Below are 17,190 nucleotides of genomic sequence, written 5' to 3' on the forward strand. Positions count from 1 at the left end.
TGGCTACCTTTATGAAGGACCTCATGGAGAAAAGGTTGGCCAGCATGGTGGAGAGGCCCTGAGCCAGGCAGCTCTGGGCAATGAAGCCGAGCTTCAGCTCTGCAAGGCAAATGGCATCATCTCCCTCCTTCCAGTTCCAGCTTGGGATGTTCAAAAGGTGGGCCTTAGGAAAGGAATACAAAATTACAAAATAATCGAAACATAAATACCTATATTAAAATGCTAAAATACAACAATAAAAATTTAATGGTCTCTAAAAACCTGCAGAAGAAATAACTTATGTGAAAAATAATAGAACATACTAACCTTATTGTGGTACTGCAACATTTGAGTGATTATTCTAATCTTTGGATGGTAGTTCTTGATCGATATTACCCTGATATAGCACAAAAAAGAAATCAGAAGACAAAACAAAGCTTTACCTATCAATATCTACTTCTTCCTGATAGTAAGGACCTTTAAAACAGCATTTTCTATTACAAAAAATGATTGCTATGATATAGCTGGCAGTTTGCATTTACAGCGACATATAAAGACGATAGAATTTGGTTTAATTAATACACGTAATATATTCATGTTCTCTCTGTCAGCTCTTGATCATTTTCCAAAAGGGAAAGTGAGCACCAGGAGTTTGGTCATGCTGAGAGTGTTTGTTTGTAGTGAGAGCCAGCTCCGACACGCTCGCTTACACACACGTTTTGACTCCAGGAAGAACTGATGCCAAACACTGGAATTCACTGTTTGAGGCATGAACATTTGGCAGTATTTCATATATACCTGTCAGCAGTCAAAGAAGACATGCTGTTTCAGTCTTTATCAGCCAATGTTTTGTTTACCAGCTTTCGTCCTGATTAATTTAGCATTTTTAGAAATTCCACATTATTAGTTTGTGGTACAACATAAAGCCAACAAAGTACTAGCACAGTAGTAGCACATGTCAAACAAATTTTGCTGCAGGTGTTATTCTTCCCCCAAATTTCCCACATTAAGTGCTCGTACTCTCACATATTAAATAACTTCAGTTTTCCCGGATGAAATTGTTTACAATAATAAGCATTTTTCTCCAAAGCTGTAAGTTAATGAAACCTAATTTACTACAGGGGAAAAAAATAAAAATAAAACCAAATATTGGTGAAGCTGCTCCAGTTTGTTTACCTCATGATGTTGGATGCATCCTCAGCATCAGGATCTGCACAGTATTTGTTGGCTAAGATCAAACAGGCGTCGGCGGATTCAATCTGGAAGCAAATCCATGGAGTTACCCAATATCACACAGTAACCAACACTGTTATATGTATATACAGATTAAAGATGGCTGAACAGCACAGTTTCCTGCAGAGCAGATGAAGAAATATTCAGTATCTACCTTGACTCTGGCCAGGTCGTGTGGATTTAGGACGGACCCTTGGTAAAACTCCACCTGAGTGAAGTGACGCTTGAACAAGGCTTCCAGCTCAAGATTAGGGGAAATACTAAGAGAAAAAAAAATTGAAATCTTTAAATCTGAGGAGGAAACATATTTCTATTGATTTTTTTTCTCCAGGAACACAAATGTTTTGTACTTACTTATGGAGAAAAACAATTTCTACATTGACATCATCCCTGTCCTTGTGTAGGAAGTCTTTTAGAAAATTGGACACACTCTCAAGTGTTATATGACCACAGACCACGATGTGCCTAGAGAACAAGGTAAAGAAGAATAATGAAGCTAAAAGTCAAACACAAAACACACATAACTGTTTTGTCTTTATCTTTGTCCTGGAATCAAAAGGTAAATCTGAGATGAGAGGCTAGTAACAGACATAAATAATAAATAAATAAAACAAAAATAATCAGTGCTGTTTTATTCAGCCAAATGATGTGAAATCTGTGTGGAAACAAAAACTGAGTAACAGAAGGATGGTTTGATGTCCCCTGTGTGATGAGTGAGGACTGAATGAGGAGGTCAGAGAGCACTGTGGATTTCAATATCAGATTAAAAAGGATCAGAGTTTACTTAGATGGAGATTATGAAATGAGTACACAGTGCTGCCCTATTCCTACGTATCATAGCTCCTTTATGTGAGGACCTAGTTTAGGATTTTCCCCACCTGCTTCTTATCTTTAAATTATTTAGTAAATAATTTCAGATGTTTACTCTAATGAACATTTCATTTGAACGTGCTGCTGCCTAAGAAATCTCACGATCTCTTCATGGTTGTACAATAAATGAATCAGTCTGCTATTTGCAGCTCTTGTTCCAAGTTAAGATGTTATTAAAATTGCAGGTAAGAACAAATAAAAGATAAAAGAAGAATAAGACAGGAGGAATTAGAAAAATAAGAACGCCAATAGTACACATTACAAATAAATATGTAGGGAGGTGAAGGTTAAATCATACTAAGGAAATAATAGCATTTTTTTAAAAATGTGACAAAGCTGTTGGCTGTGGGTGAAGTGTAGCTACTTTTCTTGCCATTGTGTTGACCACAACCAACACAAAAACACAAACAAGCTTCATTTGCTTCAGCTCATATAACTAAGATCATTTATGTTAACTTTATTTTAACTTTAATAAAAAAAAAATATAGAAATACAAAATCTTACAAATGCACAAGAATGACTTAAAAAGCTGTAATAGTGAGTTTTCTACCAAACTACCCAAACAACAGAAGCAGCAATTTGGTTTAGGAAACTTTCCCAAACCAAGTCTGTTCTACACAACTAAGCAACTACAGATAAAAGCATGCTTACTATAAGCTGGATTTTGTTTCGGAGGCATCTGGCAGACTTTGAATGTCTATACGTTAAAGGAATAGTTTGACATTTTGGGACTAAGATTGACAATATCAGTGCATTCAGAGCGAGGAGGCAATATTTTCATCAACTTTCATCAAGAGAGACATATCCCCGAATGGCAAACTATTTATTTATACTTTTTTAATTTAAAGTCAAGAGAGTTTATTTAGTCCTGAGGGTGTAGTTTAGACTGAAGATAAAGGCCAAGAATGTTCAGAAGCAAAGCGCAGAAAACAGACAAGCAAAGCAGGGTGTAAAAGAAAAAGTTTCCAAAAATCAGCAAGAAGCAAGCGGTGGCATACAGGACTGGATGTAAGAGCTGGAACGAGGGTAAAAAGGGGCTCTGTCTATAAAATCCTTGTACAATCCTGTTCAGTCCAAATCCATCTTGGAAAATGGGAAACTGGATTAAAAAAAAAACAAAAAAAAAAACATATTTTTTCCTAATTTTTACTTTAAAACACAAAATGAATAAGGAAAAATGCATTTTTTTCATAACTATATATGAATTTGACAAAATAGGCTTTGTCTTCTTTTAATTTGAATCTCAGTTCTGAATGGGTAGAGCTGAATTTTGTGATTAATTTTCTTCCGTCTTTGAAAGAAAATCCAAACAGATGCGGCTTGGGATTTTCACATTAAAAGTTCTGTTGCGTCTAATCTGGTTTGACAGTGGGAGTGTTAACTCAAGGGTCGTGTTATGACAGTTTACAATAATCTAGAGACTACCAAAAGAACAAAGCCTGCAGCACCTGTGGACACAACCAGGCTTTGACTGGCCATCTAACAGTCCTCACTTTGCATTGATCTGACATTTGTTTTATTTTGTTTAGAACAGGAATTTATGCGATATATAAATGGGGGCTTAGAAAGTGCGAGGTGTGTTCATTAAACTGTATGAATGAGTGCAAACACTTGATTTACAAACACACAACACAAATAACATCACAAAGCATATGGGATTTTCTCACTGTGGAATAAATATTGAATAAAAATATAATAAATAAATATTGAATAAACAGGTCACGAACTAGGGGCTGAGGAATTGAGTCCGTTTTTCAGTCTCAGTGGCCTGGTCAGGGCTCCGGTCAGGGCTCCAGACTAGCTTTTTGGTTTGGCTGCACAGGTGCGCCTAATTTTTCCAATTAGGTGCACTAGCGCAAATTTAAGTGCACCAAGCACATTAACATGAATACACTGTCTATGCCACCTCTTTGGCATTTCTCATGCGCACTGATAATTTTGTAATTGACTGCAAACAGAAATAAAAACGTGCCTTGCAGGTTAACACTGGTGGTCACACACCTGTCGCGACATGTTTCGTCAATTGTTTCAGTTCAGGCAACAAACAGGCCGACAACAAACGCAGTCACCGCCCATGTGGTCATGTCATACCTCAGCCACGGGAACTGGGCCAGTTCGGTTCGCTCCGAGTCTAATGACAACGCTATCAGGGGTCGGGGAGACGGGAACGAAACAACTTCCTATGGGTTTATTTTACTTCTCTTTGTCTTCGCACCGTGTTTGACTGGTCCCTTCAGGTCGCATTGTCTTTTAATATGGCACACTGGTGTCACAGGATCAGACCAATCAGAATCGAAAACCTGCCCCCTTTTTTTTCCTGGGATTGGTTGCGAGATTGGGCTCAGACAGGCTAAAAGGTTGGCTGCACCAGTGCCACCAAGGAAACTTTATTATTTCCAAGTCTAACAATGAGTAATCAGTTTATACCACACTGAGAAATTCCTCCATGTGCCATCTTTAAGCATGACAGTATACATGTATAGGACCACACTGCAAAAACATCAATCCTACCAAGTCATTTTTGTCAGTTTTTGAGCTCTTAAGGTCCAATTTTTACAAAATCAGTAAAAAAATAAAAATAAAACAAAAATTTCTGTCAGTAAAAGTACTTCAAAATACTATAAATAATGTAACAAGAAACCTCCAGAACCTGGTACTGATACTAGTTTCTGCAAATTTTAGGTACAATTTGAAAATAGAAAGTAGATTTCTGCACTTGTTTTCTGAAAATAATCATTTTAGAATTTAGAAGAGAAAATAATTTGTTAAGATGATGTTTTTACAGCGTAAAAGCAGACATTCATTTTCATGGCAAGCAGTGATGACATCTTGCACACACAAAAAAAGCAGCAGCAACACAGTACAGTAAACTTTACACATGAATCATGGCCAAGTTCTTCAGTCACAGTGTGACTTTAGTGCTAACTGAGATCATTACATCTCTAATGACAGTTTCATGAAGTCTGTTTTAAGCAACAATCGGCCACCTCTTTAAGAGAACATGGCCACTTGAGTCACACAAAACCACACCATTAAAGGTTTGCTGTTTTTTCATTTGTTTGACTTACTTTCTGCCTCTGGTCGAGTTATAACTCCCTCCATATTTCTTCCGATTAAGGATGAGAGCAGCAATTTCTGGCACGTAGCGAGCAAACATGGCCTACATGCATGAAAAAGAAAAAGAAAAGGGCATGCAGAGAAGGTTCTACTGCGGTGGAGGCAGTAGAGCCTCCTTGAATACTTACTTTCTCCCATTAACCGCACTATAGGAACCACCATATTTCTTGCGGTTTCCTATTAACTCTATGATTTCAGGGACGTAGCTCGCAAACATGGCCTAAGGAGAAGATAGGAGACAGAAGAAGAGACTAAAAAAAAGATAGGCAAAGAAGAGAAGGACCTCTATTTTCACCTTAAAGAAATCTGTCAAGACCGAAAGAGGAACCCTACTGTATGTGCAGGAGTTATCTTACAGTAGACAGAAAATAAGAAATGTTTATTCAAATTAGTCATAATTGACTGAATGTAGCCTGACGTTTTATTAGTCACGTTCCAAATATTGAGAAGTGGCATGGAAATGAAAAAGGAAATTATAAGGCCAATATTTACGGATATTGGAAGAAAAGCAGAATAAAGGAGAAAAGTGGCAGTTGAGGAGCAGTGTGTTGATCTGTGGTAGAAAAATAAAAGTTATAAACTCAAGGGAGAAAAAAAACCTTATGTGCCATGTTTCGTCCAACAAACACACGCATTGGGATGATTTGGACAGCACAGCCACATGGATGAAAGACAACTCAATTCTGACGTCTATGTTGCTGCAAGGAAGTCAAGAATTTATTTATTCTTATTGTGCCAATTGCATTCAAATTGCCACAATATGTATTTATTACAGTTGCCATTGATGGTTTAGAGAATAACATTACTGTTAAATTTCCACTAGAATTTGTGGGTTCAAACAATGTTTGGCTGCAAAGAACAACATTGTACTGACTCTCTCTTCTGTCCTGACTCCACAAATATTACATTCATTATTCACTGAGCCTGAACCTTTATTGATTTCCAATGTATTTCTGTTAATCAAAGAAAGTTCACTGTGGCTTTAAAAAGAGAGATAAACGAAACTGGCACCACATTTATACTCAACACTTTTACTGGATTAGTGTATGTTTAATCCACTTTATGATCTGGATCACTGTCCTCACTGTCCATCTTTGGCTAAATCCCAGAAAGGATGTTTTCTCTTAAATGTTTTTTTTTCCTCATTTTCACCTTTTTGTTCTAGAAAATCTTTATCCGTTTTATTCTGCAAAACAAGTCTAAATTGCTTATGCTGGAGATAATGTCTGTACATCCATAAAACCGGGCTAAAATAAATCATCCTTGTATCATTGTGTTTGTTGGAAAGAGAGAGGGAAGCCAGCAGGGTGGAGCCACCTGAAACCGCAGTCCTATTACAATTAATAACAGATGCAAAAATGCTCATTCTCCATCACTTACAAATGAATAACAAAACAGATCTTCACCAGTATATGTGAATAAATAAAAGCTGCAATACTGTAGACAACTCATACATTACATGCAACATACTGTGGTGAAGTGGTGTGCCACAAATACACCTCACTGTAAACAACAGGTGAAGGGTATCCTGAGTGGAGACTGTCCTTTCTTAACACCTGGTAGGACATGAGGATTGGTTGCATGGAGGATTTAAAGCAGGAATAAGGATTGAGAGGGATTTTTACCAAGCCACCAAGGATGAAGAAGACCATAAACAGGCGGCCCAGCGTGGTTTTTGCATAAACGTCTCCATAGCCAACAGTGGACATAGTAACCATGAGTAAGTAGACACATTCCCAATATGAAAGTGCCTGGGAATTTTGGAAGTTTTCCCAAGGATCCCCTGAGTTTTCCACCTGGAACAAAGGTTGAGATTTAAACAACAATGAACAAAAATGTGTATTAAGTTTTTTGGTTTGTTCTATAAATACAGTATATATAGAGCAGAATACGCTGAGTGTATTTTTTTTTTTTTTTTTTAAAGTGCCAAATGGCTCTAGCAAACCTTAATGTAATTAGGTCTCTAACTTACCAGATGAATGAAGCCTGCTGCAGTTAGCCATGTGCTTATGAAGATTGAACACAAGTTCACCAGCTTTATTGAGTTGCTATTTAGATAAAGAAGAGCCAGAAAGCAATGTTTGGGTTGTTGCACCGGTCCCAGAAAAATATATAGTCCAAGACATCAAAACAAGTTATTAGATTATAAAACACATGCTCTAAAATGCATCATCATGTGTTATAACATAATGCAGCATCAACGAATTACAGTGCAATGCATGTTTGTACTGTGACTAGTTATAAAAGGACAAAGAAACACATAAATCTATTTGTTTCTAAATATGCATTTCACAATTTATATTTAATTTCTACAAAAATTACATTATCACATGCCAATAAAATATGAAGTAGTATGAATATAATCCCATTCACCCGTGCACTATGTATTTAGGATTCCTTTATGAAACGCAGTACATGTGTCTCATTATGGGAGAAGTCCCTGTATAACCTTGTGTGTTCTGTCTTTACCTTCATTTAAATGAATGAGTGAGGAGATTATTCTAAAGCATTTTGTCACACTAAGCTCTTCATGACATCTGTGCAAAAGCTTTAATTCTGAGCAGCATGGAAAGAAACAGAAAGCTATTGCATTCAAGGTGGCATGTATGTGTGCACGACAGCTACAGCACATTACTGATTTACAAATCACTGAATCCTCGTCAAATTAAAGTTTTCATACTGTGATTGAATTTTCCACAAGCAAATAGAGATAAATCTCCCCTTCAAATTAAACTTGAACCATGCGTATGTCTAGAGCCACAAAATGAGTCACTGCCCTCTTTCATGTTGCCACAAACGTTACAGTGTGCCACACCGACAAAGTGAGATAAAATATCCGTACACTTACCTTGTCTTTAGTATATTCAAAAACTGTAAAATTTCTGAGAACTGTATCAATCTTAGGGCCCTTAAAAACCTCAAGCCTGTGGGGAAAAAAAGACCATAAAGAAATTACCATATATGAACAATTCAGACAGCATCAACTACTCTTAACAGTTGTTTAACAAGAACAGCATACCTTTCATACTTTCCTCCATGTTTATCAGCTTCTTTGGATTTATATTGATTAAAAAAACGTTTAAAAAAAAAAAAATCAAGCAATACAAAATAAAGACTTATTATAAAAGAAAACACTAGTTAAAGGAAGTAGGAAGCATTTTGGAATATGCTAGAAAGATAAGCGCTACCATCTCAATATCTCGTCATCAACTCATAACACCCTGGAATATAGAAGAGTTGAAAACCTGGATTAGGGTAAAAGCAGGTGGACGTTGTCACGCAGGACCGAATAAGTAACCAGGTGTGACGTCAAATCCTAAATTTGAGAGTATTTATGGGAAGAAAAAAAATGGAGCCTGTGCCTGTTGCCAAGGATTCAAGGACATCATAATACTGATAATCAGCAGTGTCAGCTCTAGTATGAGCCCCTGGCCATGGTTACCGTATGTTACATCACAGCCCCAGCTTTCAGCCATCGCTTTTCAAACAGCTTATATGCTAAACATAAATCACTACATTTCCCACAAAAGCAAAACAACCTGTTTTCTTGTGTTTCGTCCTTTAGGTACACTGCTGTAAACTACCTGTTAAAAGGAACACCCCACCCCAAATGATTCATAAATCCAGCTCAAGTCTGAAAAAAAGCTGTACCCACCACAGTGTCACTGCTGCATAAACAATTAGAAACCTCCTCGGCCAGAGTGAGCAGTCAGTAAAATCCATCTCTACATGCATTTATCAGCAAGACAAATTTCCCTGCTGCAATAGATTTGTGCAAATGCTAAACAACATGAATCAAAGATACCACAGGCAATCATTCCACAAAGAAAAATATAAATAAATAATATTTTCTACCATGCACTGTGGTTAATGACGTGAACTGTGGTGTGCCTCGCCAAAGCTTGTTTTTGATTTTAAGCAAGCGTTTGCCAGATGGGCAGCATAATACAAAGCAAATCCTGAACCTGAATCTGCTCCAGCTGACACACAGACACCAAAGAGTTCCGGGCTGAGATTCCCCCTCATAGCCACATCCTGCAGGTCTTACCCCAGTAGGAGATTACATGGAGGCATGCACCAAAACTGTAGCAGACACTGTCCCGGTCCTCTTTGTCGCTGACCTGCCCGTGGCCCATCCTGACCCTGTAACCATTCTGGAAGAGCTCCCCAGTCGATTTCTTGCGTCTTCGTGTGTCAGAAATTGTCTGAGTGTGTGTGTATCCATCAGGTCCCCTGTACACTAACATTTTAGTGGGAATCATGTCTGAAAATTACTGGTGAATGTTTCAAATGTAAAATCCAAAATATTCTTCACCTCCACGATTTAACTACTCAGCATCCACCATTGAAGATATGCAAAAAATAAATAAAAAAAAAATATGATCCATGTCCAAAAAACAACAAAAACAATTAAATGCTTTCATGATATTCACACCCAGCAGGTTGGCTTCAATATGACTCATCAGACTTTCATAGCATCCTTGTGGCAATCGGGTGGTGCGGCGAGCTTAAAGCAAACCCTTTTCCCATCAGGATATTAGAGTGTAAGCTCCTTTAGGATTCATCCAGGGAAAGGAAGAGGCCAGACACTCAGTCTGTCCATCAGCTGGCTTCACAATGTAACCTACATGCCTATAACCTCACTCCTGATAAACCAAATTTCATTCTCTTAATCTTACACAAGAACAGTGTGTATCTTTTTCTCCCATTTATACACCAGAAAACAAGTCACGTGAACAGCCAGTCAAACTGTGTAAAAGGGAAGCTTTGGCAACCATTGTGTTTTTCTATGGATTTAGTGATTCTGCAATAATCCTTAAATTAATCACAGCAGAAGTAATAACTGCTATTGTAGCTGATGTTAAAAAAACAAAACAAAAAACTGCAGAGCATGAAAAACACAGGAGCTTTGCAGTCCATTCAATCTAACATGTAATTTAAAACTTGGAATATGTGTCACTCCTGTTAGCAAAATAAAACATGCTCCCAGTTTGACACAAACAATGAATAGTCTAAATGTTGTGTTAGTGTGTAGAGGTTTCAAATGCCGTCTATTTAAAATGAAGTGCTGTCAACTGACAAGTTCAGAAAGGATAAGACTTCCTTCTTAGAGAGTTTCAACATTTTTAAACCTATTAAGTATTTCTACAGGCAAAAGCAATGACTGGAGAATAGTCTGAAAAAAATGGACAACATTTAGTGACCATAGTAAATTTAAGAAGTTTTGTTCGGGTGTTGTGGGAGTAACTACTCCCGTGTTTATTTACCGCTGCTTGTGCCATGCTCACACCCACGAGCTGTTCATGCATCAGCTAGCGTCTTAGTATTAGAGCATATTTTGTGTATTTGTGCCAAACTGTTCAGATAGGAGGATTGGCAGTTTGGCTGAGTGCCCTGTGGAAAATGCAGCGTTGATCAGAAGTAGGAGTTCGACAGCTGCAAGCAGATGCTGCTGAGCTGGTTTTGACCCTCTTCACCTGTTTAACCTCAGTTTAACTAAACACTAAATCAGGCACTAATCCTTCACCACTAATTGCTCACTGACCATATTTACCTGAATTATGTCTGAGAATTTTTTTCCCCCCAATTTTACTGAAAAATGTTTCAATTTGGATACAAAGCCAAATTAATTTAGCTCCTGTGCTTTTCCTACTGGGGCATTACAGAATGTAAACTTGTTTTCAGTATACAAACTATCTGCAGGAAAACATCTTGTCTCAGCCTCTGGGATATGAGAGGAAATGGTTTGTTTGAAATTGTGAAGCACAGTAAATAGGAGGAGGACTGCACAGTAAATGAGAGCAGTGAGAGTCATGCATGGCTGCGCAGAGAGCAAAATGAGCAACACCTACACAAACAATTACAACAGGATGGTTGCAGCAACAACAGGATTTCAATCAAAACAATCAGCACAACAAACAATAACTAAAGAATTTAGAAGTACATCTCCGGAAAATAAGATGTTGCCTGAATGCAATTATGTGAATATCCGTCTAAAATAACTGATGTGGGTTGGTACTTTGTTTTGAATAAACTCCAAGCTCATTTTACTTCTAAGATAGCCATTGTTGCCACAGACAACAGCAGAGATGAAGAGCCATTCAGCAAACACTGTTTCTTGCCCCAGTTACTATCAGAATAATAATTAAGGCAACACAACACATACAACAATTACACGGATACTCTATAGTGCTGCATAAATCTACAACATGTATGATGATGGTAAATCTGCGTAAAGGAAATTCTACTAACTCAAATGACAGCCATACTCAGGTTATGTCCTCTAGATGGCACCAGCAACCAACTCTACCTTCTCCTTTTGTTATTTTCATACTACAAGTCAAAGCATATCAGCTCAGAGAAAACACACATGCACATTATGCAACTGTACGTATTAAGCTGTCATATTGATTCTAAAGAGAGAGTGTTCATTGCTGTAAGAGGTGCTGGTGTTAGCTACACGCCAAGGTTTGTTCTTCCGCCGACAGAAGAAGAAAAAGCAGCTAATGAAACTTCTAATAAAAAAAAAAAAAAAAAAAGATCCCCCTTAATCCTGTAATTCCTCACAGAACTCTCCAAGTGATGAGCTTCACACATTTAGCAGATTGACTTCTATTCTAGAGCTCAAGCCCCCAACAAAGCCTATTAACTTATTCATCTATTCATGTACTTTTCAATCAGAGTGTGATTTCACTCAAATGTTAGTGTTAGTGAAGGTGTGCTGCAGAGCTCTGTAGGAGGAGGGAAGGCTGTGTGAAAAACAACTGCAGCACCAACAATGTATCTCACAACCAATGGTCAAAGACATGGAAAATTACTTTCAGAGATGCCTTTTAAATGGCACACTAACAGCTGCAACACAACTCTTGCTAGTGCTGTTATACACACAAATATTAGTTTGATGACTAAAGCTCGTAAAGCTTTTGAGTCATCATGCTATTCAGTTGTCATGCTGTGCTATACTGCAGCTACTGTTTCTACAGCAACAGTGAGGATGACCATCCAGACTTTTCATGCAGGACATACAATGTCCCATTATAAAAGTTAATTTCATGACAAAACCCACTAATATTGTAGTTGTGCCTACGTAAATATGTAGATAACGAAAAAACATCTTTTTGCAGCTTTAGAGATTATTTGGTGCATTTGGTTACACACAGTAAACCCACTGGGTGGCACCACAGGCTGATCGGAAAGCTCAAAAGAGCCACTGTACACTTGGTCAGTTAATCTGCCTGTGTGAGTGAAGTAAACATCCTTACCGAGCCAGCTCCTGTTCAGGTACACTGACACAAACACCGGAGGAACCGTGAAGAAGTCCACCACAGAGTTCACCTCCAGCCAGAACCACAGCTTGTCATTGGCAGCAATAAACTGTGGACATGAAGGGTTAAATATGAGTCACAGCATTGAGGTGCACGGATCAGAGCGAAAATCAACAACCTAAGTTATACTTACACGGAGCCCGAAGTACAGAAGGAAGAACACGTTGAATGCCATGTCAATCTGCAACGTGAAGTCTTTGTAGAAGTTCTTACAGGTCTCAATAGGACTATTAAACAGGGACAGAAACGAAGCAAGTTAATGTTCAAGGTCAACTGACAACTGAGAAAACTGGATATACAACAATAACATTTCATGAAAAAAGCAGAAAAGATGCATTCTTCTTTTCCTGAAAATGCTTTTTAAAATTTTCATAAGAAGCTGAACACAACTGTTCAAAAAAAGTGCAATAACTGATATTTTCCAATGATGTTTTTTTTCTGTTGAGAAATTACATGCATTTATTGTCAGACAAGCAATAACTTGTTGATATACCTGATTAACCCTTAAATAACTGCAAAGCAATATGTCTAAGGAATATATCATATTCCAAGTGCACTGATTCATAATACAAATTGTGCTGTTTTTCTTCCAGGCTTGCATTTCCCATCTCATGGACAACATTTCAGATACATATTCAGTCAAACATGATGGAAATGCAAAACAAAAGCAGTAGTTTAAGGGTTAAATGCATGCAGGGTACATGTCTTCTTTTATGAAATCAGGCAGCCATAGCAAATGCTAGCAATGTAGTGAAGTCTCACCCTCAAAAAGCTCGTATCTGGCACTAAGAATTCAAATAAAGAGAAATAATTCACCAAGTAAATGTATTAGGTTAGTATGATGCTGTAATAATATTCATGACTTGAAATATTAAAAAAAAAAAAAAAAAAAAAAAAAAAAAAAACAATCCTCTCAAAATATTTACTCCTACACTGAAAACACAGGTTTACTGCACATTCAAAGCTTGACAATGTGGTGACAGAAGTTTTATTAATATATCAGCTAAATGAATAAATTACTAAAATTAATACAAAGGCAACAAAAACTTCTTATGGTGGAAACAGTTTAATTCTGTTAGCCATTAGTTCATTGCTGATTCCAATGTGAGTTTTACTCTTTTCCTAGGTTTTATATAGTATACTGCAAAACACACACACACGCACGCACGCACGCACGCACGCACGCACGCACGCACACACATTTATATATATTTGGTTAGTGTGTTTTTCATGCTTCTTCGTTAGCCCTCCCCCTGCAGGATCTCTATACTCACATTCACAAGCTTCACTAACACACACCACATCCCTCAACAGCTACAATCACCCCCGTGCTGTTTAATACCACTCAGATTAAAGCAAAGTGCTTTTGTTATGTAAAAAAAAAAAAAAAAATCTCCCTTTGACAAAATACTGTCCTCACAGAGTTCATAGGGTGACATTAAAATACCTCGGAGATTAAACTGAAACGATCTGATATCACCAACCTGCTTGATGATCAAGTCAGGGCAGTCATACTCATAATGAAGAGGCTGCTGATGTGATGAAGCAGACAGCTTCATAAAACCATCCCCTCTCCTCCAAGTTTCTAATTGAAGCAGTATTTATAGAAATCCTCACTAGCAGACAGTACATTAGTGCACCTACTGCATTACTGTGACTCTCAAAAACGAACTGGATTTGTTGCACTGTTGCATTTGGATGGACGGATGGATTTGCATCTGCACAGTTTAGTTTTACCTACAAATTACAACAAAGGTTAAAAAAAACTAACTTTTTCTTCCTGGCACCACTAAGACTGGTCTTAACATGTTAGTGCTTCCCTCAGTCACACTAAAGACACGTCAGCCCAGCAAATCCCTGCCATAGTAGGGTGACAGACCATATAGTGTAGGTAGACCTGGAGTGCTAAATAATTAAGTTCCCGCAGATCTGGTCTGGAAGAGGACTAAGCCTGTTATAGATCCCAAACCATCCCTGTCCACAGGAGTCCTGGTCTCTCTTTTCCTCATTCAGTTCAGGATCAGACCAGACAGGACCTGTTCTCTGATGACAGTAACTCATTTGAGAGTTTACAACCGTAAACAAATGATGCACAGAAGCTTTAATCACACAATTCAAATGTTCCATTCTAACTCACAACAACATAATTCTTTTATTCTTTTTGAAAAATATAAGAAAGTTTTGCTAAAGACAATTTTTCTATATGATAAAGATCCAGATTTAAAGTGTCACTAAAACATAAGTCTAAATAATGGATAATGTTCCTCTGTTTCATGTGGATGTATGAATCCATGTTAGTCATATCAGCTGTGTTAGGGGATAACAGGTTAATACTTTTACAGCTTGCTGCACTCAAAGTGACCAAAATAATGAGGGTTTAAATTCAAACTTACCAGGAAATTTCACAATTTAAAGTGATGAAGACAAAATTTTAGCTTAATGAGGGTTGTTATTATATTTGTAGTTGCCAGGTGTCCACATAGCATCAGCTTTTCCTACTCTGCACCATGGACACCTGTTAGTTCAGTTCTCACTACTGAGATTGATGCCCTGCTCTACTTTAATACTGATGAAACAAAGAACAATGTGGCACATTCTCTCTCTCTTCATCTGGATTTATAAATGATATGGCACTAAATCGAAGCACAGTGTCCAAAGTAAGAGACAACTAAAGTTTAATGAAGTAAAACTCTCTCGGGACCCAACTGTGCAGCTCTTCTCAGTGAATCTAAGTGGGCCTGCTGTGTTGATGCCTCTCTCTGTTTCACTTCCAGCCAGGTCAGCCTCGCCAGCCCCACAGGACTAATTACAGGAAGGGCTGTATCTGTTACAGTCTGCTGCCACTTAGAAACACACAAGAAAGCAGCTAACTGGCTGTTCTTTGGTTTAAAGTACCAGGCTTGTTGGTTTGACAGGTAGTGAAAAAGCAGTGTGAAATGGATAAGACCTGGATAAGACTGAAAGAAAACTGGGACAAAGAGCCTCGTGGGACAGATATGAATATAAGTTATCAAACAGGTGCTGTAGCAGCATCCCTCATTGTGCACTTAACAATGCTGTTTAAAGATAGAGGCCGAAGGTCATTCTTCATCAGGTGAAAAAGTATCAGGCGCTGGTACAAGCAAGTTCTGAGAACAGGAGGCCACAGATGGCACTGGTGAGGATGTAACTCTAGCTGAGCTTGTCCACATAATGAAATGAGATCATGCTCGCAAAGCACATCAGAGCAAACCAAGCCCTCAGCTGTATGTGGTCCTATGAAGTAACAAACAACCTGCATGCCTGCCTCCAGGACCATGAGTCAGATTACGTGAGTTTACAGGCCATTTTCTCTTTTCTGCCTTAGCGGCAGCAGGGACTCCCTCTGGGCTTAATAAAAGCTTTTATCCTGGTCCATTCTGCCCCTGTGTTTTAATGGCACATCCTGTCCAAACACCACAGGCTGCAGTAACACTGTACTGTCACACATGGAACTAAAAGGCTTTTCCACTTCCCCTGGCTTGATGAGTGATGGTGATTGTTTTGAACAGGAACTTTAGTTTTTCCTGCCTGTCTGAGACTCTGCTCCTTTCATTACAGGGATTGAGCACTTTTTATCTGTGGGCACAGGCTGATGGTCAACAGGCCCAGAGCAGTTTACCTCTACTGGGACTGGATAAAAACAAATCATAATGTTCAAAAATATACTGTACTGGACAGAGCATGAAGTACTCTGTGCCATTAGGCTGCACTTTAGTACAGGCATTATAGAAGGATTCAGGATCCAGTTAATGCCTGAAGTCTGTGGGAATTAATCTAAATCATACATGTTTGAAACACACAAGAAACTACTACAGCCTATATAACTGAAGAAAGGTCATTAACCTACAGGGACACTATGTACATAGATTGCTCAGTGTGTAAGAGATGTATTATAAAAGTTGAACTATTCTGCATTGGAACAGCATAAAACAGAGCTCAAGTGTGGCATACAGTACAGGACAGTGCAGCTTAAATGATGAGGCATGATGATTTAACTTATAAGTTAAAAAATACTTACTCAGAGGAATCTATGAAGTATATTACAAGGGCTCCAATGCTGAGAGCAAATACAAGCACCACCTGAAAAAAAGGGGGAAAAAGATCATTTAAGTTAATACGACACTACTAAATTATTCAAAACACACAGAAAACTACTTTAGAAGTACTAGACAACAGATGTGTAATCTTTTCACGCTCTGGGATGGGAAATGAGGGAAGGAGGGCACCGACTTTATGCTTCTGACTGAGGTGGCAGACAACACTAATTTAAGAGGATTTTGGGGATAAGCAGGAGCTTACATTAATTTAACTTTTGAGGATGATAATGCCTTTTCTGTAGAGTAAAACAGAACTACAGAAAAGCATGTTTAAAGGTTAAACAAATGAAAAACAAAGAGGTTGTACAGCGAGACTAGAGAGTCTAATTCTAAAAGTTTAAAATCCTATTACTACATAACTACATGGTGTTTTTAAAAAAAAAAAATTTAAAAAAAAAACAGGGATTAGTTGATTAATTACCCGAGGAATCTACAAGGGTTTGGATAATTGAGTATTCCTTATTTTTAGGTAAGAACTTCAAACATCATGTGCACAGATGTAATGAAATAAGACTTAAGGTTGAACACCTACTATAGACCATATTACT

General features: G+C 37.9%; 1 protein-coding gene across 3 annotated transcripts in view; it reads right to left on the reverse strand.

Moving 5' to 3' along the window:
- Positions 1-17,190, reverse strand: part of LOC113135722 (calcium-activated potassium channel subunit alpha-1) — a 66,860-nt gene that overhangs the window by 26,715 nt on the left and 22,955 nt on the right. For all 3 annotated transcript variants that reach the window (XM_026315948.2, XM_026315949.1, XM_026315950.1), the window contains exons 3-14: positions 16,564-16,625; positions 12,658-12,751; positions 12,462-12,573; positions 8,048-8,123; positions 7,172-7,247; positions 6,825-6,995; positions 5,328-5,419; positions 1,567-1,677; positions 1,367-1,472; positions 1,156-1,238; positions 307-376; positions 8-163 (exon numbers count right to left, since the gene is read on the reverse strand). In XM_026315948.2, the coding sequence (XP_026171733.1) occupies positions 8-163; positions 307-376; positions 1,156-1,238; positions 1,367-1,472; positions 1,567-1,677; positions 5,328-5,419; positions 6,825-6,995; positions 7,172-7,247; positions 8,048-8,123; positions 12,462-12,573; positions 12,658-12,751; positions 16,564-16,625 (1,209 nt within the window). The remainder of the gene's footprint in view (positions 1-7; positions 164-306; positions 377-1,155; positions 1,239-1,366; positions 1,473-1,566; positions 1,678-5,327; positions 5,420-6,824; positions 6,996-7,171; positions 7,248-8,047; positions 8,124-12,461; positions 12,574-12,657; positions 12,752-16,563; positions 16,626-17,190) is intronic.

The sequence above is a fragment of the Mastacembelus armatus genome, chromosome 19 (genome assembly GCF_900324485.2).
Source record: "Mastacembelus armatus chromosome 19, fMasArm1.2, whole genome shotgun sequence".
In the NCBI taxonomy this organism is placed as follows: Eukaryota; Metazoa; Chordata; class Actinopteri; order Synbranchiformes; family Mastacembelidae; genus Mastacembelus; species Mastacembelus armatus.